Here is a 27,974-nt window from a genome sequence, read left to right as displayed (position 1 = left end):
TTCATTTGATTAACTCATTCACTACCAGGCATTTTCACAGATGCAATCCTCTTCACTCACGGGTGTTTAATCGATTTTGACTGATTTTGCAATGCCCACAGAATATTGTGTTCTATTGCTATATAAACATAGAACCTACCAGATTAAAGTCTGTTCTTTCATCAGTAAACAGTATATTTCTATTACTGTTTTGCAGTAATTAGCATTAGAATATAGTTATGTTTTATCATTATTCATAAATCTAATTAGAATTGTGAGTATTTGAGCTTTTTTTCCAATATGAGTGGTTGTTTGTCTCTGTGTGCCCTGTAATTGGCTGGCAACCAGTTCAGGGTGTACCCCGCCTACTGCACGAAGCCAGCTGGGATAGGCTCCAGCACCTCCGCGACCCTTGTGAGGAAAAAGCGGTTAAGGAAATAAATGGATGGATGGATGAGCTTTTTTTTCCCAACATGGCCCTGGCTGATCTTCTTTGCTCTGCTGCCACCTGCTGGTCATTTGCGTAATAACCATTTCTGCAACCGTTCTTTGCAGTTGAGGGGCTGCATCAAAGCCTTCTGTATGCTCTAGCTTAAAAACATTAAAAACACATATATACAGGACTGTCTTAGAAAATCTGGATTCACTTGGAAACACTTGCAGGTGTTTCGAGTTAATTAGAAGATTCAAGTTATTAGTTGAATAGCCTACTAGTATACTTTTTCATGATATTCTAATATCTTGAGATAGGATATTTAAGTTTTGTTTAAGCTGTAAGCCATAATTAGCAATATTAAAATAATAAAAGGCTTGCAATATTCAGTTGATTTGTAATTAATCCAGAATGTATGACATTTTTTTTTTTTAATTGCATTACAGAAAATAAAGGTTTTTATCACAATATTATAATTTTCTGAGACAGTCCTATACATACAGACACACATATACATACATATATATACATCCCCTAACAAAAAGTATGGAATCACCAGTCTTGGACGAGCACTCAGACGTTTTATTCTGTAGATCAAACTAGGATAAAAAGCATGAAACAGTCTTAAGGTCATTCCGAAGTGCAACATCTTTGCTTTCAGAAATAATAAAAGAAATGAAAAAATGAAAATTGGGCTCTCCGAATTGTCCCTAGGTGTGCTTGTGAGTGTGGATGGTTGTTCGTCTCTGTTTGCCATGCGATTGGCTGGCAACCAGTCCAGGGTGTCCCCCGCCTACTGCCCAAAGCCAGCTGAGATAGGCACCAGCACCCCCCGCGACCCTTGTGAGGAATTATCTGAGATTATCTGATTTGGAAAGGGCCAAAAAAGTCGGGGGATGGGGCATCAAATTAATATTGTATACACCTGCCCTAAAGCATCCCACAAAAACATTTAACAAGCACCAATTAGTACTTACCTTTCATCCTGTGAAGTCTTTGTGCGCTTGGGCTTCAGCACCTCACGGGGTGCTGTGCGAACCTTCTTGGGCTTAGAGTCATCATACTCTTCATCTACAGAGAAACAACACCGGTGTTCTAAGATATATATATATATATATATATATATATATATATATATATATATATATATAAATAAGGGGTGTGAGTTGCCTCGTCCCTGACGATTCGATTCGTATCACGATTCACAGGTCACGATTCGATTCGATAACGATTAATCCCGATATGAATTTAGAAGTCGATTGTTGCGATTTTTTTTCATTCAAATTTAGAAAATACTAATCTGTAAGCTTATAGAGTGTAAGATTTATATGAAAATGTATTATTTATTTATCTGAAATTTCAGTCTTATAGAGGTTGTAATCTGTTTCATGTTTGAACAGCATTAAAATAAAATATTAAGGCTTAATATTCCGTTCATATAACATTCTTCCATGCTCAAGGTGTGAATCCTAAAAAAATAAATAAATAAAAAATAAATAAATTAAAAAAAAAATCGATTCTGACGATTACTGAATCGATTCGAGAATCGTGCGATGTAGTATCGCGATATATCGCCGAATCGATTTTAACAACCCTAATATATATATCCAAAATGAACTTGCGGAGCAGGGGTGTGCCAAAAAAAAAAATCGATTCATAAAAGAATCGAGATTCTCATTTATTAATCGAAATGATATTAATATCCAAAAATCGATTTTATTTATATTAGAAATGAAGAAGGGGAAAAGGCAGCTGTAGCCGTTGTTGTATGCAGTTTTTGTGGAAAAAGGCACTTATAATACAAAAGTAATAAATGTTTAAACAAAAAAAAAAAAAGTCTATTTGTCATTTTGTCTTGCAAAGCCGACTGGAGTAGATCATGACAATTAGGGCTGGGTATTGCCGCCAACCTCACGATACGATACGTATAACGATACAGGGGTCACGATACGATACGTTTTGCGATACATATGTATCCCAATACTTGATCTTCAAGGCGATACGTATTCCAATATATTACATTAATTTTCTTGCATTTTATAATAACAGTCATATGTATACCTAAAGGATATGTTTGTTATGCTGACTAACAAAAGTATTATTTTTAGCAGCTCTTCTGGTTTACCACCGAGCGGCATGCCTGGTCTAAATGTGCACGCACTGCAGAGCAAGGAGTAGTTTTCACAGACACACCGGGAACATTTATTAATAGGCATGAGCCGATATGAGCAAAAATATCAAAGTATTAAAATTACAGCTCTAAAATGTGCTTATTTGAAATATTTGGGGAAATCAAAACAGCATTTTTTTCCATGTAACACATTCTACTTAGTTTTTAAACAAAATATACGAAAATTGGTACATTAAGAAATGTGCCATGTTATGTTTATAATTCAATAAATATTGATATTCTTCCTTGCTTTATCTGAGCAAGACAGTGTCCAATCACTGGTGAGCTATTTTTGCATTAATTGAAGGCAATTCACTTCAAAGACGCTGCTGTTTTTTTTTATTTTTTAGGTACAATGCAAGCTGCAAAGGCAAACGTTAACTGCCTATTTAAAGTTAACGAGCAATATCGATTCTGACGCCTGCGTATCGATACGTGTATTGTAATGAGGCCTGCGATATATTACCGTATCAATTTTTTGAGCACACCACTAATGACAATGTTGTGCATATCTATAAATTGAAGCCGAAATCATTTGTCAATCAAATAATTTTGAATCAAAAATCGATTCTGAATCGCATCGTAGACCCAAAAATCGTAATCGAATCGAATCGTGAGACAGTCAAAGATTCCCAGCCGTATTACGTAGTGTTTCAAAGAATTCTTATTTTTTTGTTGTCTTGTACCAAAAAAATAATTCTTTGAATACTCTCTGATTTCAGTTTTTACCAAAAATAATCATGGTCATTATTTTTTTCATACTCGAGCAGCCCTACCTTGAGCTGTGCTAAGATATGCTCAGCAATCTTGCAGTTGAACACAAATGAGTTTCCATTTCTACTTTACACGTTAACATTATATCTAATCTACGAACACCATGCAGTACTTTACAACGAGCGATGAACTAAGTTCTAACCAGCGATTATAGATTAAAAGCACATTACCTTGTAGCTGGGCAATGCTGTCTTTGCGACAGGGGACCACATTTCAAATCCCAGTAACAAACGCCAACATCCTAATTAGACGCTAATTCCAAGTCAATGTTATAAAAATTAGGGGGATGTATCAGTAAGGGCATCCTATGTAAAAACGACTATGCTGATCACTGAATGATTAATTGAAATTTTGTTGTGATTTTGATTTCTCTCAATCTTTAAAACATACTAATTAAAGAATGAATCTGTATCTACAGATACAATAGGGACCTTGCAGCAGTCACTGCTCGGGCCCTAAAAAGTAAAGAAACGTCTTACCTGCATCGTCAGACTCAAATTGTGAGTAGTTCACCACTTTTCTGTTCCTGCAAGGGCGTAAAAAACAAACAAGAAAAACAGTTGGCTTCACTTCCTGGACAAAAGCATAAGTGAAGGTAAAGTATTAGTTCAAAACTATCATATACCCCCCCGCCCCCCCCCCCTATCCTCGCTGTAAATTGGGGAACTGACCAACCAATTACAATTAATACTTTTTATGATACAATCTCTCCAATCAAGACGATTCGATACGCATCTCGATACATGGGGTGAGATCCGATACAAGGACGGTCCGATTTTAAAATGAAACGATTCGATTCAGTAGGATTTCGATTCGATGTTCGATTCAGTAGGATTACTATTCGATTCGGTGTAGTGGTGCAACGATTATTTGATTACATAACAATTAGTTAATTGTCAAATTCATTTACAATTTCGTTACTCCATTTATGGTTTGAATACCTTGTTTAATTTAAAATGATCAAAATCTTGTAACTTGTACATTTGAAAAAAATCTTTTATTTTGTAAATACAGCGATCAACATTTTTGCATCTGTAATGTTCCAACATGTTGCAGACCTGTAACTATTAGTCTTTTAACCCCTTAAAATTCGGATGGTCTGTGGCGGGCAAACATTCTTAAAAAAAATACATATAAACTATGCCGACACTCTAAATGGTTCAGGAACAGCTTCAAACTTACTTTGAATGCAACTTTCTTTTTTTTTTTTTTAAAGCATTTTCGGCAAAATTGCTCGTATGATAAGGGGTTAAAATGCTGTTTTATGCATCTGCCGAATAAAGTACTCCACTCGTACGTTGTAACTACTCAATATCTTTTTCAAAGTGCCACCTTACTACATGTAAGCTAATTAACTTAAAGGTCTTCCGTTTTGACGCAGGAAAATGCACTATATAAATAATACAGGATTTTTACACGTGAATTCCTGCTCAATTTACACCTCTGGGCTTTTTCTTACAGCACTCAATGACATCAAAGAGCACGGATGATTCACACCATATTTCCGCTTGTAAACTGCATAATTTGATATATGTACACGCACACTCAAAATGTCAATTTCACTCACTTTTAGAAACAAAATTTTTCCACATTAATATAAGGATAGTAAATTAAAGGAAAATACTTTCTTCTTTCTTTCACAATACCTCAGCAGATCTTACCTAATAATTGTGGCTAAGATTTACTATATTACCATGTTATTTTAAACATTCCTTTTTTATAAGCCTTTTAGGCACTGAAATATTTGAATACTCAACCGCTTATGATAAACCTCACTATTCAAGTTTAATGTTTGTTTTTTTGCTGGAAAGATTAATTGATCCACATTTTCTGCAGAAAGCACAGATCTTGTTACAGTGACAATATCTCCAGCAGTGGAGTAAAACCGTTCACTTCGAGCTCTGGCTTGTTATTATTGAATTTGTTGTTTGAATTTCCCATAATAGTGCCTTTTATCCACGCATTTATCACCGCTACTGGCATGCAGCTTTTCTGTGCCTGCCTGTATTCCACCGCGAGCGCGCGACACTCAATAGCGCCTAAGTGAAAACTCGTTTGTTTTTTTGGCGCGTCAGCTCTCGCTAATAAAGTTAATGAGTACGCAAGTGGACAGAGCCGAACATGCCGTACCGAAACGTAGTGCTGGGAGATAATCGCCATGTCGATAGAAAAATGTTTATCGTGCCCTTTCTTACCTATCATCCTTTACACTCTTTTTAGACAATGAGTAACATTTATGTCATTTCGTTTTACTTTGCACATGCAGCATCGTTTGTAACAGCAGCTTGCCTGGATTTGCAACATCACGCTGCTTTATGTCAACACATGCGCAGTTACGCGCACAATCTTACACACACGCAAGATAGAGGAAGAAGAGTGCAAAAGAGCGGCCCTTGAAATGGAAGAAGATGCATCTTAAACAACGCCACAGAAAGAGGCACTTTTTCAGAAAAAAAGGCGGTATCTCGTTTGGTTGCATTTTGGATTTCACAAAGTCCGATGTGGAGCAGAAAACCGTAATATGCAAGTTGTGCTACAGGAACATGACAGCACCCGACGCAAACGCAACAGACCAATTTTATCACCTTGAGAAGAAGCACGAAAAAGAGCACATGACTACCCTACAGATGCGAGTCAACATTATGATAATATAATATCAGTCAATCCGGAATAAAACGCAAGAAAAAAAAAACTAAGTCAACCAAACATACAGGAGTCCTTTGCGCGGGTCATCCCGTATGACAGAAACTCACCTCGCTGGGAAAATAATAACAAGAGGCGATAGCGCGTTTGATTACAGATTCTGTAAAACTGAATATTTGTGTATATTTTGATGTAATTGCATTTGCCACATGCAAATAATGTTATGTACTGTTGATCTACTACTCTAGCTGCACTATTTTCCCCATATCGGCTGATATTGTATCGGTCCGATAAATATCGTGCAGCCCTATAAGAAATGTAAGGAAGTAGGAAAGATGAAATCTATTAACGACTTATCCAGCAGAGAGCGAATGAAAGTCAGAAGAGCTTGGAGGAAAAAACAGCATGATCACCAGATGTCTCTGAAAAGCCAGAGATGGAGGTGTTTTGTCGGGCTTCCTCGCCAACTAGCACCCTCTAGTGAAGGTGATCAGACAGCAGTTTCATATCATATCAAAAACACCCTTAATTTTCATACCACAATTGTGCAATATGTTCAGGAAAAATACATAGTAAATACTAGTAAAATGCGAAACGTGCAACAGAAACGTCTCCACAACATACTCAGAAAATGCTGTCTTGTTTCTATGGCCAAAAAAAGCATTTAGCATTCCCTCAAACAGTTCAACAAGACAACCCTGATGCAAAGTTCACCTATCAGAGGAAATGTAACAAAAACACTGGACACAGTAAAAATGTACCTAAGTCAAGATGACAATAGTCAGCATCAGCGGGAACAAATGAGACAATAACAATATTCTCATTCAAACCCAAAAACGTGAAAATACGTTTTTTTTTTTTTAATACTTTGTCTTTCACTCCCATAACCCATATTTATACATTTTGTTTGTTTGTTTTAGTGCAAGAGAAAACAGAAGGCTTTGATGAAGCTTCTGACATGAAAAGGTGGCTTAAAGCAATGGTAGTTATAGCAAAAAACGGCCAGCAGGTGGCAGCAGAGTATAAAATCAGCCAGGGCCATGCAACAAGCTCTTTTTGACAGTGTTTTCACCAGTAATGTAAATAATGATGAAACTTAGCTAGATTCTAATTATGGATGGGAACCTCTGGGTACCTCACGATATGATACGATACACGATACAAGGCTCACGATAACGATTATCTCGCGATATGACGATGCTGCGATTATCGATATATTGGTCAGGAAATAAGTCCACGATCACGACTAATCTACTCAAGACATAAACTGATGTTTTTTCAATGACAAAATAGTTTATTTTCATACCATCATGAAAAAAAACATATTAAAACTGGTGTCTTCTTCAGAGTGAGTAATTTAGTGCATTTTTTTTTTTAACAAATACAAATGTCTTCTCAACAGAGAACTTTCTGTGAACAAATTTGTGTCTTTCTGAAACACTACTGTCATACAACATGCCAGTCAGTTACATAGTCAATTGTTTCATTTTATAAATTTAGAATTAAATTTAAATGAAATTTTAGATATTAAATCAATATTAACATTGCTCAGAAATTGTGTGCTTCAAAAAGTAGAAAGATATGTTTTAAAACTAACATTGACAATATAATACACATTTTTCATAGAAACTTATGCAAAACTGGGTCACTCGCTGGACAGATAAATGTCTTACACAAGTAAAAGTAAGCTCATGCTTTTCTTTAAAATTAAAAAAAGAAAAAGAAAAGTAAAAGAGCAGCACGTATGATTTGAGGTCCCAATCACTGATGGAATGCGTGGCAATGGTGTAAAAAAAAAAAAAGGAAAAAAAAAAAACAAAGATAGATGTCCATCCGTTGTTGACTCGCTGTTAAGACCTACTCGTTGTGACGACTCAAATGCATTAGTTTAGCCCTGATCTCCTCTTACAAAGTTGGAATTCTTTTTCTCGGTGAAATGACCGGTTATTTTACCTGGTTGTCTTCAGTCGTGGTCTGGCTATTTGTACGTGTTGCTTTCTCCCTTCGTTTTGTTAGCGGGCCTCCGCTCTCGTGTGTTAGTTTGCCATTACTCATTTCTTGTTGCACAAGTGTAGTTAGGGAAGTTTGGGAGAGTGTCCCGACATTCGGGAGCTTTAGCTGAGCTCCATTTCATTTGTAACTATCACAGCGTTGCGTTTTTCGTGTCATATTGCCCCTGCTTAAACTCACCGATCAAGACATCTCACTTGTGCCCCTGACGCCTAATGAAATCACGTAGCGAAAACCATCATTCACAACTACGCTATACGGGTGGAAATCGATTGCAAATATACACAGAGATGCTGTGCGTGATCAACTTTGCCCTTAGAGAATTAAATTAGCAGACAGAGAGAGAATTAGCTCTTACCTTTAGCAAGTCTAGTCCTGAATGATGCCGCTCTAAGTGGCTGTCATATTCGTCATGTTTCCAGTGTAGCTATTGTGAGACAGTTCTTGCATCCACCCAAGTCCGTCTCTTCTCTATTCCATTTGATAAAATCCGAAATGTATCCATTCCACACTATCAATATATCCACATCTGACTTGGATGCAGCTGGCGTTTTGTTTACTTGGGTCTTCTTCGGCTGAAGACTGCCGCACATTTCCCGGCCACTCTTATGAGGTGCTCCCTCTAGCGGCCCGCCAAGTAATTGCACAATAACGAACAATGGAGCCGTTACAGCGGCTGTATCGATACTTGGCATAGGCATATCTATAACCCATCGTGAGAGAAAATATCGCGATGTATCGCCGTATCGAGATATCGTCACACCCCTAATTCTAATGCTAATTGCTGCATAATGGAAACGGATACAAATACATTTTTTTTTTCTGATAAAAGAAGAGACTAATCTTTCTTTCGGCAGGCTCCATGTTTTTATAGCAATGAAACACAATACAGTATTCTGTGGACCAAAATCAGTCAAAATCCAGTAAAACAGCCGGGAGCGAAGGGTTGCTTCAGTGAAAATGGCTGCCAGTGACTGAGTTAAAAAAAGAAGATGCAAAAGAGGTTCTCTGACACAATGTAAATTTGCATAAGAAACTTTTGCTAGAAATGCCTCATCTGTAGTTGTCCTATTCACTTTTCTGCAGGGTAAATAAAGCCTTTTATGTTATGTTATAGTTGTTTTTGTGTTTCTGTAAAGCGCTTTGTGACAGCTCAGGCTGTTTGAAAGCGCTATATAAATAAACTTGAGTTGAGTTTTAGTGTTGTTTCCTCAAACATTAACAACAGAGAGACATCTTTGCAAATTGTACAACAATGCTCAAGTAAAAACAAATAGGCTAAAACATTGACATTATTAACTCAGAAAGTAGAGATAGACCGATATGCTTTTTTCAGGGCCGATACCGATTCCGATTATCGGTAGTCAAGGAGGCAGATAACCGATATTTGAAGCCGATATTCATTTGCAGTAAAAGTTAAAATGTTGGCACCAAATTTTGGAATAATGCAAACCCTAACCATTCTTTACAATGGATTCTCACACTGCACTTTTCATTTTACATCCTTCTATCTGCAATAAGACGTTGGTGGCGGGGGGAGTTAAATGTGGGGGCCAATGTGACATTACCTTTTATAGCATTTGGGATACTTGTAGTTTTATTCTATAAATGTTATATTTTTATATTTTGAAGTAATAGGAGGAACCCTGTCATTCAAAATGTGCATCAGCTGTGGCATTACTTATTACTACAGCAAAAAATAAATAAATAAAAAATTCCATGAGAAAAACTATTCATCCCTTCTTGTAGACCTTATTATGATTATTGTTATTGTTACCATATAGACAGTTTTGATAAGATGAGGATCTTAAATCGAGAACAGCAATATCATGCTACTCCTCTCTACAAGAGAACTGTCAAAAGACACTTCATCATGTAGTTTACTGCCACTTAGGATGCCCCAATCAACGCAGAAAAAGGTAGAGTAAAATAACTTGGTTATAATAATAGTAAGAATAACTTGGTTAAACAGACATTGTTGCGGTGGACCGCTGCCAGTTTCTGCTGTTTAATGTGTTTTACACTTATAGACACGTGTGTGTATATGGGCACACTATTCTCTCACTACTGTACTGTATCACTTAATGGCACAGATGTACTTGTCTAAATAATAACTGGGCTGCAACATTGCTAATTCACATTAACAAGCACTATCTTAGCTGTCCACAATGAATAGTTACTAACACACGAGAAAGTTATACAACACACCAAACATGAGCTCATTATTCAAAGTAGGATGCACGTAACGAAATTACATCACTGAACATTAATTGCAGCCGTGTACGGCCGTAGATGTTACATATTAGTGGCATCCATTGAGAGGATAATGTCCCAACTGACGGCAGACATGACATGAAAAGAGAGACAAAACGAGCAAATAAGCACACTATACTTTAGTGCACTTCTCTACTAATGCCAAACATACGGAAGAGAACACGTTCGTGTAGTTAAACGGTGTTTGAGACACTTAATTTGTTACGGAGCGGACTTTAACGAGGTGCACAACGAGCTGTCAATCAAATCGACGTCGAAGCTTAAGGCACACAATGGCAAACCAGTGCGACAAATAAATACAATATAAAGTAACTAAACGCTATTTAGTGTCACTGTGGCATCTGACTGCATAATAACCGCTATGCAACAATTACCCCGGGTTTTCACTGACTGCGGTTGCGGTGCGGTTGCGGTGCGGTGCGTCTTGACTGCGTGCTCCGGACGGGTCAATTTTTTTGTCAATCCACACCGGCTCCGCACAGCTGCGGTCCGGCAGCTCCGTCGCCGCCCACTTCCCAACGTGTCTCGCGGGACCGCGCGCGCGCGATCATGTGGCATTTCACAACGACAAACATACAGAAAGTCTGTGCTTCTTCTGCTATGAGATTCCATGCAGCATCTTTTTTTTGGTTGTCCTTGTAAAGTATATTAATAACGAGAGTCGGGTCAGTGCGTGCTCAAGGCGAGCGCCACTCTTTATTTCTGTCTTCCGCGTCCGGCTGCCGCTCAGTACGGCAAGCGAGACGGGCACAACAAGCAATCGCGAACATCAAACTCACAATACATTACAGTCCTTATAAAAAGGATGTGCCGTGTCATATATTATTTTGTGGTTTTCCACCTCCAATTTATTAAACCTCTCCGCGTCCATGTTCGCTGGTGTCTAAACCGTGAATGAGCACATGGCCCGGCGACGCCCACGTCACGTTCTGCTGATAAGCTTGCGAAATACGAGCTGGCGAGTGTTTTATTCTGAAAGGTAACCGGAAATTTATTTTGAAACTGCGTCGGTCTTCCTGTCCCGCTCGATGTGTTTTGTGCTAGCTTGCCATTTGCCGGAGGCCTACCGCATGCGGCGTCCGGCAAAAATAGAAAATAGGCTATCCTTGCGGAAGGCTTGCGGCACGCCGCAGGCCTTCCGCAGTCAACACGCAACGCACCCGCAAGCGGTGTAGACTGCACCATTCGAATGAATGGAATCTAATTGCTTGCGTCGCCGGACCGCACTGCAACCGCACCGCAACCGCATCCAGTGAAAACCCGGGGTGAGTGGACGTGACCCAGATTGCAATGTGTGCGTCACAAGAGGTAAAGATAATGACATTACTCTACTCTTAACGTGGAACTAGACAATATAATAATGACAACTGTTAATATTTGGAACCTTTCTAACAAACATTATTTACTTAATTAAGTGAAAATGTGTGTGATTCCCTCCCCGAGTAGCGAATTAGCTACTGGGTGTTAGCCTACATGCTAAGCTGAACACACCACTGTTAGCTAGCGGGGATTCAATGCAAGGCAATGCAGCTCCATTCATATAGTGCCTTTAATACACAACATAATTCAATGTGTTTAGCTTATCATGGTGAAAAGTTCGGCGGAGTCTCTTTTAACTTACCTTCGAAGCATGTGTCTCGCGTTGTGTCCGTGGGTGCGTGTGTCACGGGCTACTGTGATACACGGCATACACTACTGATTGGTTCTGGCTCTTGCACGGCTAACCAATCAAATGCTGCTATGGGAGTTACGTTGCTGGAGTTGGACTCCATAAAAGACAGAGACGCTCTGGGCTGCATTCCAAGCGAAAAGACGGAGTTTTAAATGGATCGCTCATATCGGCCGTCAGATTAATAAAACAGACCGATACCGATATGTACCAATATGTCAAATATCGGCCCCGATTATCGGCCCGGCCGATTATCGGTCTATCTCTATCAGAAAGCATGAGCAAAGTTTCAGAAGATCTATGCTGACACTGAGGCTAAATCTTGCATGTGCAGAGAATGCCCCTCATGGAGGAATGTCACTCCCACACAGGGCTATAGAGACAGGGCCCATATGGTGGTACCAATGGCTCTCAAAGAAATAAGACTATGAAAAAGGAGTGGCTGGGAAACCAGAGAAGATAACTGAAATAGAGATATAGGGCCACCTAGATGACTTTTGAAAGAGTTTAAAAAAAGACATGAAAGCCAAAGTTATAAAGCACTTCTTCAAAGAAATCTGCCTGGACAGAATAAAGATTAAGTACAACACTGGGTTGAGTTGAGTAATTCCAAACACTGGCAACCCATTGAAAAGAGATACAATGCTGCCATCTGCTGGCCATAGTTAGTGGGTGTTTTTGAATTCACAACTCATTGACCCGGCTGCGCTGCACTTGGACGTTGCACTGACCACTGATATATTAAAAATAAATAAATAAATAAATAAATAAAATTAGTTGACGTCACTTTACGTTTATGGCGGCAAAAGAGGTAAAAGTGAAAATATAGCAAAAATAGTTAAGTGATTACAAAGCTACCCCCAGACAAAGTATTACTGCAACAACAGCAACTGTATGGTCACTACCAAAACTTTGCAGTCACTACCGAAAAAAAATAAAATATATTGAATAATCAATTTATGATAACTACTGGTTACATGTATACGTGCTTAAAGTAATGATTAATGATGTCAATGATTAATGAGTCAATATGATCAACTTTCTAGAGTTTACAACAAAAACAGCATTCAAATTTTGATATAAAGGGAAAAAATAATACAAAATTCTGTAAAAAAAAATAAAATAATAATAATAATAATAATAATAATAATAAAAAATTCTGTTAGACTAATTTTGATGCCAAAACCATATATATTATCCATCCATCTTCTTGCCCGCTTTTTCCTCACAAGGGTCATGGAGCCTATCTGGAGCCTATCTCGGCTGGCTTTGGGCAGTAGGCGGGGTACACCCTGGACTGGTTGCCAGCCAATCGCAGGGCACACAGAAACGAATAACCATCCACACTCCATCCATCCATCCATCTTCTACCGTTTATCCGAGGTCCGGTAGCGGGGGCAGCAGCTTTAGGAGGGAAACCCAGACCTCCCTCTCCCCAGCCACTTCAACCAGCTCCTCCGGCGGGATCCCAAGGCGTTCCCAGGCCAGCCGAGAGACATAGTCTCTCCAGCGTGTCCTGGGTCGTCCCCGGGGCCTCCCACCGGCAGGACATGCCCGGAACACCTCTCCAGGTAGGTGTCCAGGTAGGTGTCCAGGAGCCATCCGAACCAGATGCCCGAGCCACCTCAGCTGGCTCCTCTCAACGCGGAGGAGCAGCGGCTCGACTCGGAGTCCCTCCCGGATGACCGAGCTTCTCACGCTCTCTCTAAAGCCTGGTTCACACGGCAGGAGAATTGGCCCGATTTTAGCCCCGATTTTCCCCTCCCGACAATCGGAAGGACGCGCCGAGACGCAAGCGATAATCTTCACAGATAATCCTGCCGTGTGTCTTGTCACCACACACAGCGCCTCCCGATATCGGCGCTCGGAAGGACCCCTGACTTGAAAACTGGCATGTCCAACATGGTGGATTTTTTGGCCCGATTTCGCTCCGCGCAGCAGATTGGCAGTGACGTGCAGCCAATCAGAAAGCGAGCCAGCGAGGAAGCCGGTGGGGAATTAGTTTCAGTATTAGTATTAGTTTTTTTTAATGCGCATTACTTGTGCGCAATATTTAAAAACCACCATGGGAGCATCATCATCTGAAGGTGCTTTTCTATTGGCTGCTGCTAGATGACATCACTTCTGTGTGACATACTTTCAAACGTCATTATTCCGGTTTACATGTATTTGTACATGTTAAGACTTATAGTAGGAACCTAAAGTATATCTGTATTCAAATTAATATTGCAAACAATTATCGGTTTACTTATCGGTTATCGACACTTTCTAAATTATTGGTTTATCAGTTGAAAATAGCATTATCGTGCATCCCTAGAACTCACAAACACCGCAAGAATTCATCTTGCAAGAGCAAGGTTACAATTAACCGGCCCTGCATTTCTTTTGGAATGTGGGAGGAGACCGGAGCACCCGGAGAAGACCCACGCAAGCACGGGGAGAACATGCAAAGTCCACCCAGGAAGGCCGAAGCCTGGACTCGATCTTGCGTCGTCAGCACTGGGAGGGGGACATGCTAACCAGTTATCCACCTTGCTGTCTAGAGCATGTATAATTTGTGGAAAATTGACAATTCCAAGCTCACATCACAAGTCAAAATGCCATTTTTATGCTGCATTCAAGGAGAGTTTGAAGTTGGATTTATTCCACTCAAAGTGTCCCATTTGCGCCCTCAAAGCGTTTGAGGAAAATGTAAACAACAAAGATGGCTGATTCTGATAAAGTATTTGTTGTTCTGGTTAAAGCAGTCAAGTAATGCCAAATCACGTTGTATCATTTGAACATGTTTTGTATTTTCATTTACCTTAAACGCTTTGAGATCAGAACAGACACAATCCGAGTGGGATAAATCCTATTTCCCCACTTCCCCCAAATGCAACATTTGTCCTCGGTGAAAGGACGCTCTCTGCTCATTGAAAAACATTGGACTATGGATTGTTCTAATTTGATTTGTGTGCATTATTTTGACTTGAAAATATGATAAAATGTTGACTACTACAACAATATGCGTGGTTTGTATGCTAATCACATGAAAAAGCAACACAATACGCCTTGGAAATGAATTGCATTGTGGAAATATAAGAAATGCCCGGATGTTTTATGAATAGCACGAAAAAAAGTAAATAAATAAATAAATAATCAAACAGGAGTAATTTTAATTACACAAAGCACACTTTCAACAAAGGCCCCAACCAGCAAAATCATATTTGTCTATTCAATGAAAATACAACCCTTTGCACGCCATGGCATCTCTAATTGACACTGTATTTACTCCAGTATTTAAAAAAAAATCTATTTAAATAATTCGTGTATCCACATATTTGACAAGGTTATATTTGCTTTGAACGTAAAATGCTGGCTAACCATGCAATTTACTGTCTATTTGAATACAGGGCACCTCGGAGCTTCCATGAGTGCTTGGAAGCATCGACAATGTAGCATTAATCAGGAAACAAACGTGTAGACAAATTCGCGTCTAATACACCAGGCCTACATAGGCATCAACAATGCAAGATGAACCAATTTTTTAAAAAATCGATGCACCCCAATGCCACAGTGAGCCTTGCTCTACTAGCGGGCGCACGCAAAAGTGTAGCACACATTCAGGTCTACAGAAGCATACACAGCACCCTTAAAGACAACATGGCGGAGGCGTGCAACTAACTACAGTGCGATAGCAACGTCGTCTGCCTAACGCCGTGTGAGGACAGACCTACCTTACTGGTCTTGCCATTATGGAGGAACACCGTAAAGGTTTAAATGATGATTTCCAGAGCGAGAAGAAAAAGCAGGAGAAACAAAAATCGACTGTAGAATCCGCTCTGCTGAAATACCAAGGCGAGCGAAAGAAGCACACGAACCCACGTCCGAGTTAGCGGTTGAAATCAGAAGTATTACTAATACTACCCTTACTAACGTAAATGTATTATTATTATTTTTTTACCTTCAGGTATTCAAAACGTTGAATAAAACAAACTGAAATTGCATAGTGTGTGCAACCAAACCATAAATTCAAGATGGGTGGGTCTTACGAAATAACCGCCCATCCATACTGGGTATTGGTAGGAAAAGCGCGGCCAGTGTCTGTTCCTATTGGCTTATTTGAACGAATAATTCCGTTTTCATTGGAGGGTTACGCTGCCTGCTGACGAATTTTTCACATTTTTGCCCCCCGCCTCTTTCTGTGGGGCGATATCAGTCATTTTGGTTTCAATCCGATCCCAAGTATACGGAGAACAAATATCGTGATACAAATCCGATATTGATACCGAAAATGTTTTACTTATTTATTATTACTTAGTTATTATTATTATTAAGGCCCGAGCAGCTACCGCTGCGAGGTCCCTATTCTTTTTCGTTCGAATTATTATTATTATAATTATAATTATTATTATTATTATTATTATTTATTCTTCTCCGTAAACGATCACATTTTTGGGGACCTAAACATTCACTAAAACTCATCAAACTTGAACATTAAAAATTAACATAACACGACTCTAAAGTGCCCCCTAGTGTAGAAAAATAAAATGCAATCCCGGCACGTTTGACCGAGAGCTATGAAAATTGGCAGGCACGTGTAGCGCCCCGAGATGCACAAAAAACGTCTGTTGGGACCATGTAGGTAAAATGTACAGGAAGTGAGCTATGAATTTTTTTTGAATGTCCTATTCTGGCCTATTTTGGCACATTCACTGTGATCATGCTTTTTCCCCCTTTGCAAACAGTTTTCATATGATCGACTTCAAACTTGGCATGTATCATCTCAAGACCTGAGACAACAACTGGGCAAAAAATCTTGACTTTTCGAAATACTATATGAAGGGGGCGGGGCATCAAATATTGCCTTTAAAATTTCATTTGTCCAGAAAAAGCAAATGCTTAATAACTCCCATGTACAAGCACCAAAAAGTCCCAAACTTCTCATGGAACTTAATAGTCATGGCCTGAAAACATCTATATGATAAAATTCAATTGTACATATAGCGCCAGCTATCGGTCACAATAAATGTCATACTTTATGTTTTTTGCTATTGTGCCGAGCTCGTTGAAGGGATCCAATTGAAAATCCTGAAGATGTTGATCATGCCCCACACTGAATATTGTAAATTTTCGCCAAATGGCGTGGCCGTTAACGGTGCCGCAAAGTCTGATGATTTTTCGTAACAATAAAAGCTGCTTTAACGTGACCCAGATGATCCTATCTTCTCAAAATTTCACACATTTGATGAGAGTCCAGCCCTTGAGACATCTACGAACTTATATTTCATCTTACTGATAGCGCCATCTACTGGCATTTTTTTTCTTACGATTTTTCAACGTTTTTTTTCCAACCACGTTAACTGGACCTACCTCATATTTGCTCAGATGAGGGTTTCGTCCTTCACGATGTCACAGCATGAAGTTTGTGAGATTTCGGAAATCGCTGTGGGCGTGGCTAAGCGCTGTTCACCAAGAAAATGTTGATGAAACTTGGCACACACATCTGGCCTGGCAAAATGAGCAATATTTTATCGTGGATTGTGATATTTAAAAAAAAAAAAAGAAAGAAAAAAAGACTCAATAGCTCCCCCGAGAAATTGTTAACGAAGCAGCCCCAGTTGTACGTTTAAGCAAGAGCTACGAAAATCTTTAGGTGTATGAGAGAGCCCAAGACCTACAAAAGAAAGTCTCTTGGACCCATATGAACAGGAAGTGAGCTATGAATTTTTGAATGTCCCATTTTTGTCTATATTTGCACATTTACAGGGGGCATCCTTTTGCCCACTTCTCCTACACGTTTCATTCGACTGACTTCAGACTTGACCAGGACCATGTCCAGACCTGAGCCAACAAGAGGTTGGGGAAAATCTTGACTTTTTGAAAGACTATATGATGAGGGCGGGGCATCAAATTTTGTGTTTCATATTTCCTTTGCAAGGAAAAAGGATATGCTTAATAACTACCCGGTACATGCTCGAAAAAAATCCCAAAGTTGACATGTATGTTTATAGTCAAGGCCTAAGGCATCTCTATGACAACATTCAGTTGGAAATACAGCGCCACCTAGCCCTTGAGGCAAAATAAATAAATAAATAAATAAATACCCCACATACGGGAAAAAATTTGTAAACTCATTGTAAGGGTGATAAATAAGTCATTTATGAATATTCTTTTACTTTCCACTACTCAAAATGTCCACTGGCACCAGACATATCCAAACATATGTAATTTTAATTTTGTTGTATTTATTTTTGATAGCCTCTATGGACAATAAAAGCAATATTGTGCAATGAGTACAATGAACAATGATGAGTATATATACTTTTACAAAAAATACCAATCAGGGCATGTCATTGTCTTAAAAATAAAAAAATGTCGCGGATTTTTGCAGATCTTAACATTCACGAAAACCCATTGAGCTTTACACACTCATCACACCTGGCAAAAAAAATCCACATGTAAAAGGTTTATTATGCATTATGCATTTTCAAAGAAATTCTGCTTCCAATGTGCCAGTACCCCAACGTGCCAATACCCCAACGTACAAGTACCCCAAACTGGCCCGGGTTGCGAGGGCCCTTTATAGCTGCTTGCAGTTCTAGTTATTTATAGTTGTTTCGATACCGATACTGGTATCGGCAGAGGCCCCGATACTGCATTAAAACAGTGGTATCGTATTGGTAAGTACTAACAAGTAACATGCCGATACGATTAATTCCAACGCTAATATAGAACTTTGGATACAGCATCTTGTCTCTTGCTTGTGCACGACATTCACTGATATGTGACATTTTCACGACATGCCGATCTAAGACTGTCATAATCCTGCTCTCAGTCTGTGTGTCTGGTGTTTTTCCAGTGGGCAAGTGAAGGGGGCGTGTCCACCTGCGCCACACCTGAGGCGTCCATTTTTAGTGGCCTGCGACATATGCTGCAAATGGAATTTGACTCAGTTCAAATAAAATAAAAACAAAAATGTTTTGGAGATGGTCAAAGTCAGAAGGGAAGGTGTCGAAAAACACAAGTGCTATTCAAGGTTATTTTAGTTAACTAAAACTAACGAAAAAAACAAAAATTCAAAAAACAATTTCGTTAACGATATAAAATAAAAACGAAAATGCTTTTTAAAAAAGAAAACTAACAAACTACTTTTTATGTTTACAAAACTAAAATAAAACTATAATTATAGCATAAATGTCATTCGTTTTAGTCTTTGGTAATTAATTTAATGCATGAGCCTTTGGGGATGATTTTAAATGTGATTTTTAGTAGATTTATTTTGATATAAACCGGAATAATGACGTCACGCCCATGGTGTGTTTTAAATATTGCGCACAAGTAATACACATAAAAAAAAACCCTGTAAAATTAATACTGAAACTAACTAAACTAAAACTAAGCATTTATTAAAGAACTAAAACTAATTTAAAAAAAAACTAACAGAACCACCCTGAAAACTAATTAATACCAAAAAAAAAAAAAAAAAAAAACGAAACTCAAAACAAAAAATAAATGAAAAATTCCAAAACTATAACAACCCTACTGCCATATTACAAATAAATTGGTTTATATACTGTAGCATTTTTCTAAATATGCAAAAGCACAAATAAATTATTTGTGCAATTTTTAGGACTAAACACAATTTCTCTTCATAACATTATGTGGCCCTTGCGTCCTGATTTTATCTATGTGGCCCTCAAATGAAAAAGTTTGGACACCCCTGTTTTATGGTATATGATGTTTGTTGTTGTCGGGAACAAGCTGTAATTACTGGGTTAACAGCCAATCAGAGAATTCCATGTCAGTACTGGTACTCACATGTCTAGCCACAACCAGTGAGATTGATTGACTGTCTATTTAAGGGTCTGGGAATTGTGTGTGTTTTGCCGGATTATTGTCCACCTGTCCTGTGTACTGCGTCTCTGAGTTTCTGCCTCTCGATGTGAATAAAGCAGGGGTGTCCAAACTTTTTCCTCTGAGGGCCACATATAGAAAAATAGAAAGCTGCAAGGGCCACTTTGATTTTTTTTTTATTAACACATTCATTGCCAGACCAGCAAAAAATGCATCATTTGACGTCTTCTTCCGTCAATGGCAGTGAATGAGTTAAACATGGTGAAAATCAATGAAGCAATTATAAATTGTTGATATAATGTACAGTTACTTATTGAAAACTGCTAATAGTGACGCCTGTGTGCCTCTCCACTGAGCAGCAGCTGATCCCAACTTGACATTCTGAACCACAAGAAAAATCAGACGTCAACTGACCACACTTAACCATTAATGTGATGTTTTCACATTTTTTTCATTAATAATTAACCATTAATTAATGTGATGTTTTCACAAATTAGACGTTGATACTAAGAAACAAGTGGATTAAATTATTTTTATTTCTGGAACTGAATTATTAGATGCAAATTTGTGTCTTTGCCTAGCTACAAATGTTTAATCCACCTTCTTCTTCTTTTTTTTTTTTTTTTTAAAAAAACAGCATTGAAATTTTTTTTTAGTATTTGCCGCGGGCTGCCAAAAAATGTATGGCGGGCTGCAAATGGCCCCTGGGCCGTAGTTTGGACACCCCTGCCTTACAGCGTTCTGTGACACGAGTTCTGGTCCGGTTTTGGTCGAGAGGAACATAGGCCGGCAAGTTGGCTGGGGTCACGGAAATAAAGCGTTTTTCTTCTAAAAACAATTTGTGTTCAAAATAGTGATACATTTGCATCACAAAACTTCACCCTAGAAAAAAGTCAGACTCCATTACCGCCGGGCACTATTTTTCTGTTCATTCGTATCACAGCGCCGCGCGCTGCCTACAACTGATAGACGCGCCTTCCGCCGTAATTATAACTTCGAAAAGACAACTTGTAGATTAGTGCGCGTCTGTCATCTGTTTGCAGCAAATCTATGGAGCAGGAGCACAAAAGTCCTCTTCCTCCATATGGTGAAATATATGCTGTAGCAATATGTAACACATGGTCAGTCATTCAAAGCAACCCGTGTTTCGCACACAGTAGCTCACTTACCGTTACCGCCAATATGATGCTTGCAACTCAGTAGACCAAGAGACCGTGGCACAACTGTCACGCCACAATAGGCGAGCCAGGGTTTGCTTTTATTTTGTCAACTAATTTCCTGTTTATTTTGAAAGTGCTAACCACATTCTCACCTCAGATCACTTGCTCTTCCTCTTGCTCTGCTAATTACCGGTCCCAGCCCATGATTGCTTCCACCTGCCATCAATTACTCAACCAATCATTAGACTTCATCCACCACCTGCCGTTGCTGAAGTGTCACACCCAGTCTATGGAAGTGTCCTCACAACCATTGAGCCACAGTCCTTGACTTGCGCCTTGTGTTTGTGCCCTTTTTTCCTCCCCAGTGGAGCGCCTTTAGTTGTCCCTTTTTTGAGTGCCCTTTTTCTCCCTCTCCAGTTTGGAGCTCTTTATGTTCAGCGTTTATCCCTCTGCAAGAGGTGATTTTGTGTTCTTGTGAAGAAACTGCAGCCTTTGAGGCCAACCGTCTCTCTGCGCCTGAGTCCTCCTTTCTATGCCTTGTCAGCACACTTTGGCCAGAATGGACTCTGCAGGGAAGCTGGAAGCCATGTTGCGGAACCAGGAGGCTCGCTTGTCGCACCAGGAGAAGTTCCAGCAAGCCATGGCTACCCAGCTGGGTGAAATTTCTGGACAAGTACAGGAACTGGTGAGCAACCTGCGAAGCTCTACTTAACCCACACGAGACCTGAACCACAGGCTGAACCCTCCACTTCGACTTCTTCGTTTGCCGGCATAAGCCTGAGGCTGGCACACCCGGAACGCTACTCTGGAGAAACAGGACAATGTCAGGCCATTCATTTCAAACATTCCCCACAGGCTTTCCCCACAGACCGTTCACGTGTCGCCTTCATGATCTCTCACCTAACCCGGGGGTCGGCAACCCGTGGCTCTAAAGGGATAGTTCGGCTTTTTTTTTTTTTTTTTTTTTTTACATGAATCTCTATTTCATCCTCACCTCCAGTGTGTGCGATCAGCACTGACTTACCCCTGACAGCGTTCTGTGACACGAGTTCTGGTCCGGTGTTGGACGAGAAGAAAATAGTCCAGCAAGCTGGCTGGGGTCACTGAAATAAAGCGTTTTTCTTTTAAAAACAATTTGTGTTCAAAAGAGTGATACATTTGCATCATTAAACTCCTTTTCTGAAAAAAGTGAGACGCCATTACCGCCAGGCACTACTTTTCTGTTCGTTCGTATCACTGCGCGGTGCCCCGCATGTAGCTAATAGACGTGCACTAATCCACAAGTTGTCTTTTCGAAGGCGGAAGGGTCAAGTGTCTGCAGCGCGTCGATTAGCTGTCTACAGGGCGTCGCGCAGTGATACGAACGAACAGAAACGTAGTGCCTGGCGGTAATGGCGTCTGACTTTTTTCAGAAAAGAGTTTTGTGATGCAAATGTATCACAACCCCGGGTTTACGCTGCCTTGAGCTGCGACGCCTTCCACGCGCTGCGCGAGTCATTTGCATCGATGTCAGTGCATTACTTGGAAGGCTTTTATTTTGCAGTTGGTCTCCGCAGTGTGTCCCGCGGACTATATGTACGACCTGTACCGTGACGCTTGATGTATACGGATCATGGCTCAAAGATGAGCCATTGTACTCATCAAAACGTACTAGAGCCGTGCTACTGGATTATTTATTTTATTTTTTATTTTTACCATCACAGGCTGTACAGTTGGCTGCATTTTTGGGTGAATTGGTCGCAGTGTCGATCCCTGATTTATGCAAAGGTGCAAGTACAGTATCACATTGTAAGTAACAAGGCAAACTGATCACCGAGGTGAGAGACAAGTTTCGAACTGGAGTCACACACCACACAGGAAACGAGGATGTACTTAATTCTTTGATTTATTTTGAATCATGAATGTCCAAGGTTGTTTGTATGGGCTATGCAGACACATTGTGACATCGTTTGTGTAATTGAAAAAATGTTTACACAGCAGTCTGTCCATTAATGAAATATCAGTTATTGATAAAAACTATGACCAATGCCCATTAATGAAAAATTCACCCTTTACAAAGTAATTAGTGCTTGTATTAGATTTATCAACACAGTGGGAATAAGAAGGTTCAAGGCACTGTAGAGCCAAGTACATATTCTCATCTGCTCAATCACAATAACATTTAGGTCATTACTGAAAGATGACTAAAATAAGGCATATTATTGAAACAAGTGAAAGACAGTCAGACACAACACAAACCAGTGGTAAAGCGCACCACTCATGAGGCACAGGACAGTGGCTCAGAATCAGTACTCGATGGTCACAGCCTTCGTCTTCAGGTATTCATTGAGTGCCTCTTGGCCTGATGGAGTATCACAGACAGTATGTAAGTGTGGATTCTGAAGACAGAATTCATACAGGGTTTGACATTAGTAAAATGCATATCAAGTTAGTATTTTGATGATCACTGAAGTGAGTACAATGATTATTGTGACGAATTCTGCACCAGTGATAAGAAGCTTTAAATGATATCTTTTCCTATATTTTGGTTGAATTCCAGGTGTGACACATGAGCCCAAACCTAAACTTGTGCAAAACCAGTTTAAAAAAAAAAGATATATGTTAACAAACCTTGCTGCGGTGTTTTTTTGTTGTTGCTCATATTCACTCATCCTGAATTCAATGCCTGCAACTAGGGATGTCCCGATCCCGATCATGTGATCAGAAACCAAATCCGATCACGTTATTTTTAGCTGATCGGTACTGGGAGAAAATGATCGGGTTCTTAATTTTTGGCAATTTTATTATTATTATTATTATTATTATTATTATTTTAGGGGCTACAAAGCAACGATATCATTCAGAGGTAAACATATTGTCAAGAGATGAGCGAGTACACCACTATCTGTATCTGTTCAACAATCTAAATGATCTGTAGCTGGATACGGATGGGGCGTGGCCTAAACCAGAAGTGGCCTTGACCTAAACCGGAAATGGGCGTGGTTTAAACCAGAAGTGGGTGTGGTTTGATCGGAAATGAGTGGGTCTTGCATCGATTCGGTAAATTTTTTTTCAATTTCACACAAAATAAATGTTAAAATGAAGTGTGAAACTGATATGGATTGAGATTCAAATTGAGATTCAAATCAGTGCTTTTGATCACAAAAGTAAGAACTATTTTTCGAACAAGGTTTTTTTTTTATAAAGTCAGAAAATATATGCATGTAGCCTATGAATAAATATTTACTGAACAGTCTGAGGATTGAAATTCAGTGTTTTTGATCACAATAATAAAGAAACTATTTACAGAAAAATATTTTGGATAATATTTAAAGGCCCAATCTGCCGGTTTGACTCTGGAAAAGGCACTTTTTAAATACAGGATTTAAACAAACAAACTACTTCTCAATTTACAGATCAAGGCTTGTCTTCATTTCTGGTGGTGATTTTGTCCTAAACCCGCAGCCAGCCTGTATTTTGCCATTTTGTGTTTGTCGTTTCTGTGGAAAGACAGTGTTTACAACCCTCCAGCCAATCGCAGAGCGGGGGGTGGCGTGTTGCAAACGGGGCCGGGTGAACTGATTATTATTATTTTTTTCACTCACAGACGCTTACATGTGTGAATGAGTGAGTGAAAAAATAAAATAAAATCCGTGCGTGCTTTCAAATTGCCGCAGGAGTGACATCATGCAGCCGGCAAATTCGTTTTTGGACATGCCACCCCCCGCTCTGCGATTGGCTGGAGGGGTGTAAACACTGTCTTTCCACAGAAACGTCCCGCTGTTTACAAAACAAACACAAAATGGCAAAATACAGGCTGGGGGGGGACAAAATCACCACCACACCTTTAAGCCTGGTTCACACGGCAGGAGAATTGGCCCAATTTTAGCCCCGAATTTCCCCTCCCGACAATCGTAATGACGCGCCGAGATGCAAGCGATAATCTTCACAGATAATCCTGCCGTGTGTCTTGTCACCACACACGGCGCCTCCCGATATCGGCGCTCGGAAGGACCCCCGACTTGAAATCGGGCATATCCAACATGTTGGATTTTTTGGCCCGATTTCGCTCCGCGCAGCAGATTGACAGTGACGTGCAGCCAATCAGAAAGCGAGCCAGCGAGGAAGCCGGTGGGGAATCCAAAATCGAAACAGTCATGAAGCAGCAGAAAGTCTGTGCTCGCGCTATTACACTCTTTTTATTTTATTTTTTTTAATTATTTGTATTTTTTTTTTTTTATACACGCACACACTTTCTCCACAAATAAATGTGGTCTCCAGGTGGGACGCCAACTCGAGCCGCCAGCACCAAGCCAAGGGCAAGCGATGTCTCGCCAGTGCCCATTTACACTCCTTTAAACAACACCTTTTCTTTTTATGCCGCTTTTCGGCTGAAAACCAGGATCGACTCATGTTGACGACTCTGAAGCCACGTTTAATCTCGAGAGGTTTTGCGAGACTTCCCGTCACATTCTTGAATGAACTTGGCTCGTGTGGAGTGTGTTGATTGTGCAGTGTGGCCGCACACCACGCACGGTACGTTTAAAACTGGAACTCCCGTGATTTTTCCTCTTCACGTGTGGTGTCTGTCAAAGATTGGAAATCGGCCGACAATTTTAAAATCTTGCCGTGTGACCAGGTTTAAGAGAAGCCCAGATCCGTAAATTGTGAAGGAGTTTGTTTAAATCCTGTATTAAAAAGTGCCTTTTCCAGAGTGAAACCTGCAGATTCGGCCTTTAAGACGCAGGATGCATATGAATGTGTGGCAGCACTTCCGTCTTCCAATTATCATGTGCAGACGTGATAATCATGGTTTGAAAATATTAGAACGAAACTTGCAATATCCATCTATCCATTTTCTTGACTGCTTTTTCCTCACAAGGGTCACGGGGGGGTGCTGGAGCCCATCTCAGCTGTTTGGGCAGTCGGCCGGGTACACCCTTGCAATATTTTGGATAATATTTAACACATTCATATGAATATGTGCGCTTTCGTCTTCCGATTTTCACATGTGCAGACATGTGAAGGGTCTGTATGAATAGACGTGAGATTTTTAGCCGAAGTAGCAGTCTCCGCACCAGCCACTCACCAATGAGGCCCACCTCCAGGCATAGCTCAAGAGGGTGGACCCGGTGACCCAAGTCCGGGCAAGAGAAATGTCCGTCCATTTATATTATTCGTCATATTCGGATCGGTTAGACGTGCTTTGTCTGGCCCCTCACCTAGGACCTGTTTGTCATGGGTGACTCTGCCAGGGGTACAAAGCTACAGACAACATAGCTCCTAGGATCATTGGGACACACAAACATCTCCACCACAGTAAGGTGCCGGCTCACCAAGGGGGTTCTCTTAACTGTGCAGGTTTAATCAAAACAGCTCACGGCACATCTGAAAACAATCATGCTACCTCCCTTGACGTGATTGGTGGAATTGTCATTGTTCTGTCCTTTTGTGCGCAAGAACGACTTAACGGTTGCCCAATATTCAATATCAAGTGCTCGTGCACACCACTTATGTGCACCAAGTTTAATCATATTATAAAATGACAGCAAGAAACTCATTACATCATAACTTCTCAAGCTGACATGTACCATACTAAATCACACTGTAATCCTACTAATTATATACTATAACTAATTGAGCCAAATCAAATGTTTCCACTTTAAAAAGAACTCCTTTGAACTGTACTCATGTATCAAGATATGTACTGAATCATTTTCTATTGGAGGGATGCATACCTGTAATAGTGCATAATGCAACAAATGCATCCGTTTCCAAAAAATGTGGACCCCATGTTAGTTGCAGTCATACGCACTGTGTATTTTGGGAGGGCGGCCCTCTGTATGACCTAATGGGCATTTGACTTGTGTGTATTGGGAAAAAAATGCTTGTGGTAAACAGAGAATAGAGTCCTCTTCATAATAATAAATCTATCGTAATATTGAGACAACTCAAGAATTCTTACCCAGGTCTTTGCCGAAGCCAGACTGTTTGAAGCCTCCAAATGGTGAAGCCACATCTGTCTTATTGTAGGTGTTGACAAAAACTGTACCAGCATTGAGTTTGTCACTGACATACAAAGCTTTGTTAATGTCTTGTGTAAAAACACCTGAAGCAAGGCCATACTCTGTAGCGTTTGCTCTTCTCAGGACATCATCCACTTCACTAAAACCAGTGAAACAAAATGGGGCGAGGCAAGAACCACGATTAAATCAATTTTTTTTCGCGGAGTGAAATAATCTGCCATTACAACTTACCTGCTCTTAAATTTGGAAAGGATCATGACCGGGCCAAATGACTCCTCTTGAGCGATATACATATGATCTTGAACATCAGTGAATACAGTAGGCTCAAAGAAAAACCCTGCCAGAAATTAATTAATGAAATTGATGCGTGTACAAACATCCATGACTAGAAAGCGCAGACAGTCCCTCACCTGGCCGCTCTATCTGTTTGCCACCATAAACCAGGGTAGCTCCCTCATTGACACCAGTCTGACAAAATTTCACCAATTTGTCCAAATGGGCTCTGTGGTTTTGAGGGCCATGATCTGTTGAGCGGTCCAGTGGATCACCAATCTTTATTTTCTTAATCTCTTCAACCTAAAAGACAAATGTTTCAGCGTGATTTTATTTGTATTTTGTTCCATCTTGTGTTATGACTCCAGTAACTATTCCAGATAACCTAGACGTCTGAACAGCTGACTAAGTGGCATGAATGTTTTAACCATACCTATTACAATATGGGGGGAAAAAACAAAACACATACAAATATAGCACAAATCTGAAATCACAAAAAGCAAGCGTGAATCTGATAAAAGTATATTTCAAGTCAGGTAATAATTACTTAACTCTTTGACCGCCAAAAACGTTAAATAACGATCAGTAAAATCACAACGTATATTGCCATAAACGTTAAATAACGTCAAGAATTTTTTTTATTTTATTTTTTTCTCAGTGCAACGTCTAAGTTCAGCGCTGCCTGGTCAATGGGTTGTGGAATCTAAAACACTATAAACTATGGCCAGCAGATGGAAGCATTGTATCT

At 39.8% G+C, this 27,974-nt stretch overlaps 2 protein-coding genes across 6 annotated transcripts in view; both read right to left on the bottom strand.

Annotated features, from left to right (window-relative positions):
• The window catches only part of nucks1a (nuclear casein kinase and cyclin-dependent kinase substrate 1a), a 26,164-nt gene extending 10,182 nt beyond the window's left edge, over positions 1-15,982 (bottom strand). The window contains exons 1-4 of one of the 3 annotated variants that reach the window (XM_077530357.1): positions 15,896-15,932; positions 15,669-15,776; positions 3,836-3,882; positions 1,390-1,483 (exon numbers count right to left, since the gene is read on the bottom strand). In XM_077530357.1, coding sequence (XP_077386483.1) covers positions 1,390-1,483; positions 3,836-3,882; positions 15,669-15,685 — 158 coding nt within the window. In that variant the 5' untranslated portion in view covers positions 15,686-15,776; positions 15,896-15,932. Of the gene's footprint in view, positions 1-1,389; positions 1,484-3,835; positions 3,883-11,904; positions 11,988-15,668 lie in introns of those variants that run through there. The other 2 variants (XM_077530356.1, XM_077530354.1) reach the window with 2 other exon arrangements.
• A 6,833-nt stretch (positions 15,983-22,815) lies between these two features.
• The window catches only part of aldh1l1 (aldehyde dehydrogenase 1 family, member L1), a 52,307-nt gene continuing 47,148 nt past the window's right edge, over positions 22,816-27,974 (bottom strand). For all 3 annotated transcript variants that reach the window (XM_077529279.1, XM_077529278.1, XM_077529277.1), the window contains exons 20-23: positions 27,364-27,529; positions 27,185-27,290; positions 26,893-27,092; positions 22,816-23,289 (exon numbers count right to left, since the gene is read on the bottom strand). In XM_077529279.1, coding sequence (XP_077385405.1) covers positions 23,234-23,289; positions 26,893-27,092; positions 27,185-27,290; positions 27,364-27,529 — 528 coding nt within the window. In that variant the 3' untranslated portion in view covers positions 22,816-23,233. The remainder of the gene's footprint in view (positions 23,290-26,892; positions 27,093-27,184; positions 27,291-27,363; positions 27,530-27,974) is intronic.

Source organism: Festucalex cinctus, chromosome 8 (assembly GCF_051991245.1).
Source record: "Festucalex cinctus isolate MCC-2025b chromosome 8, RoL_Fcin_1.0, whole genome shotgun sequence".
NCBI classification, from domain to species: domain Eukaryota; kingdom Metazoa; phylum Chordata; class Actinopteri; order Syngnathiformes; family Syngnathidae; genus Festucalex; species Festucalex cinctus.
The sequence above is the reverse complement of the archived record's forward strand: the minus strand, read 5'-3'. Positions and strand labels throughout refer to the sequence as shown.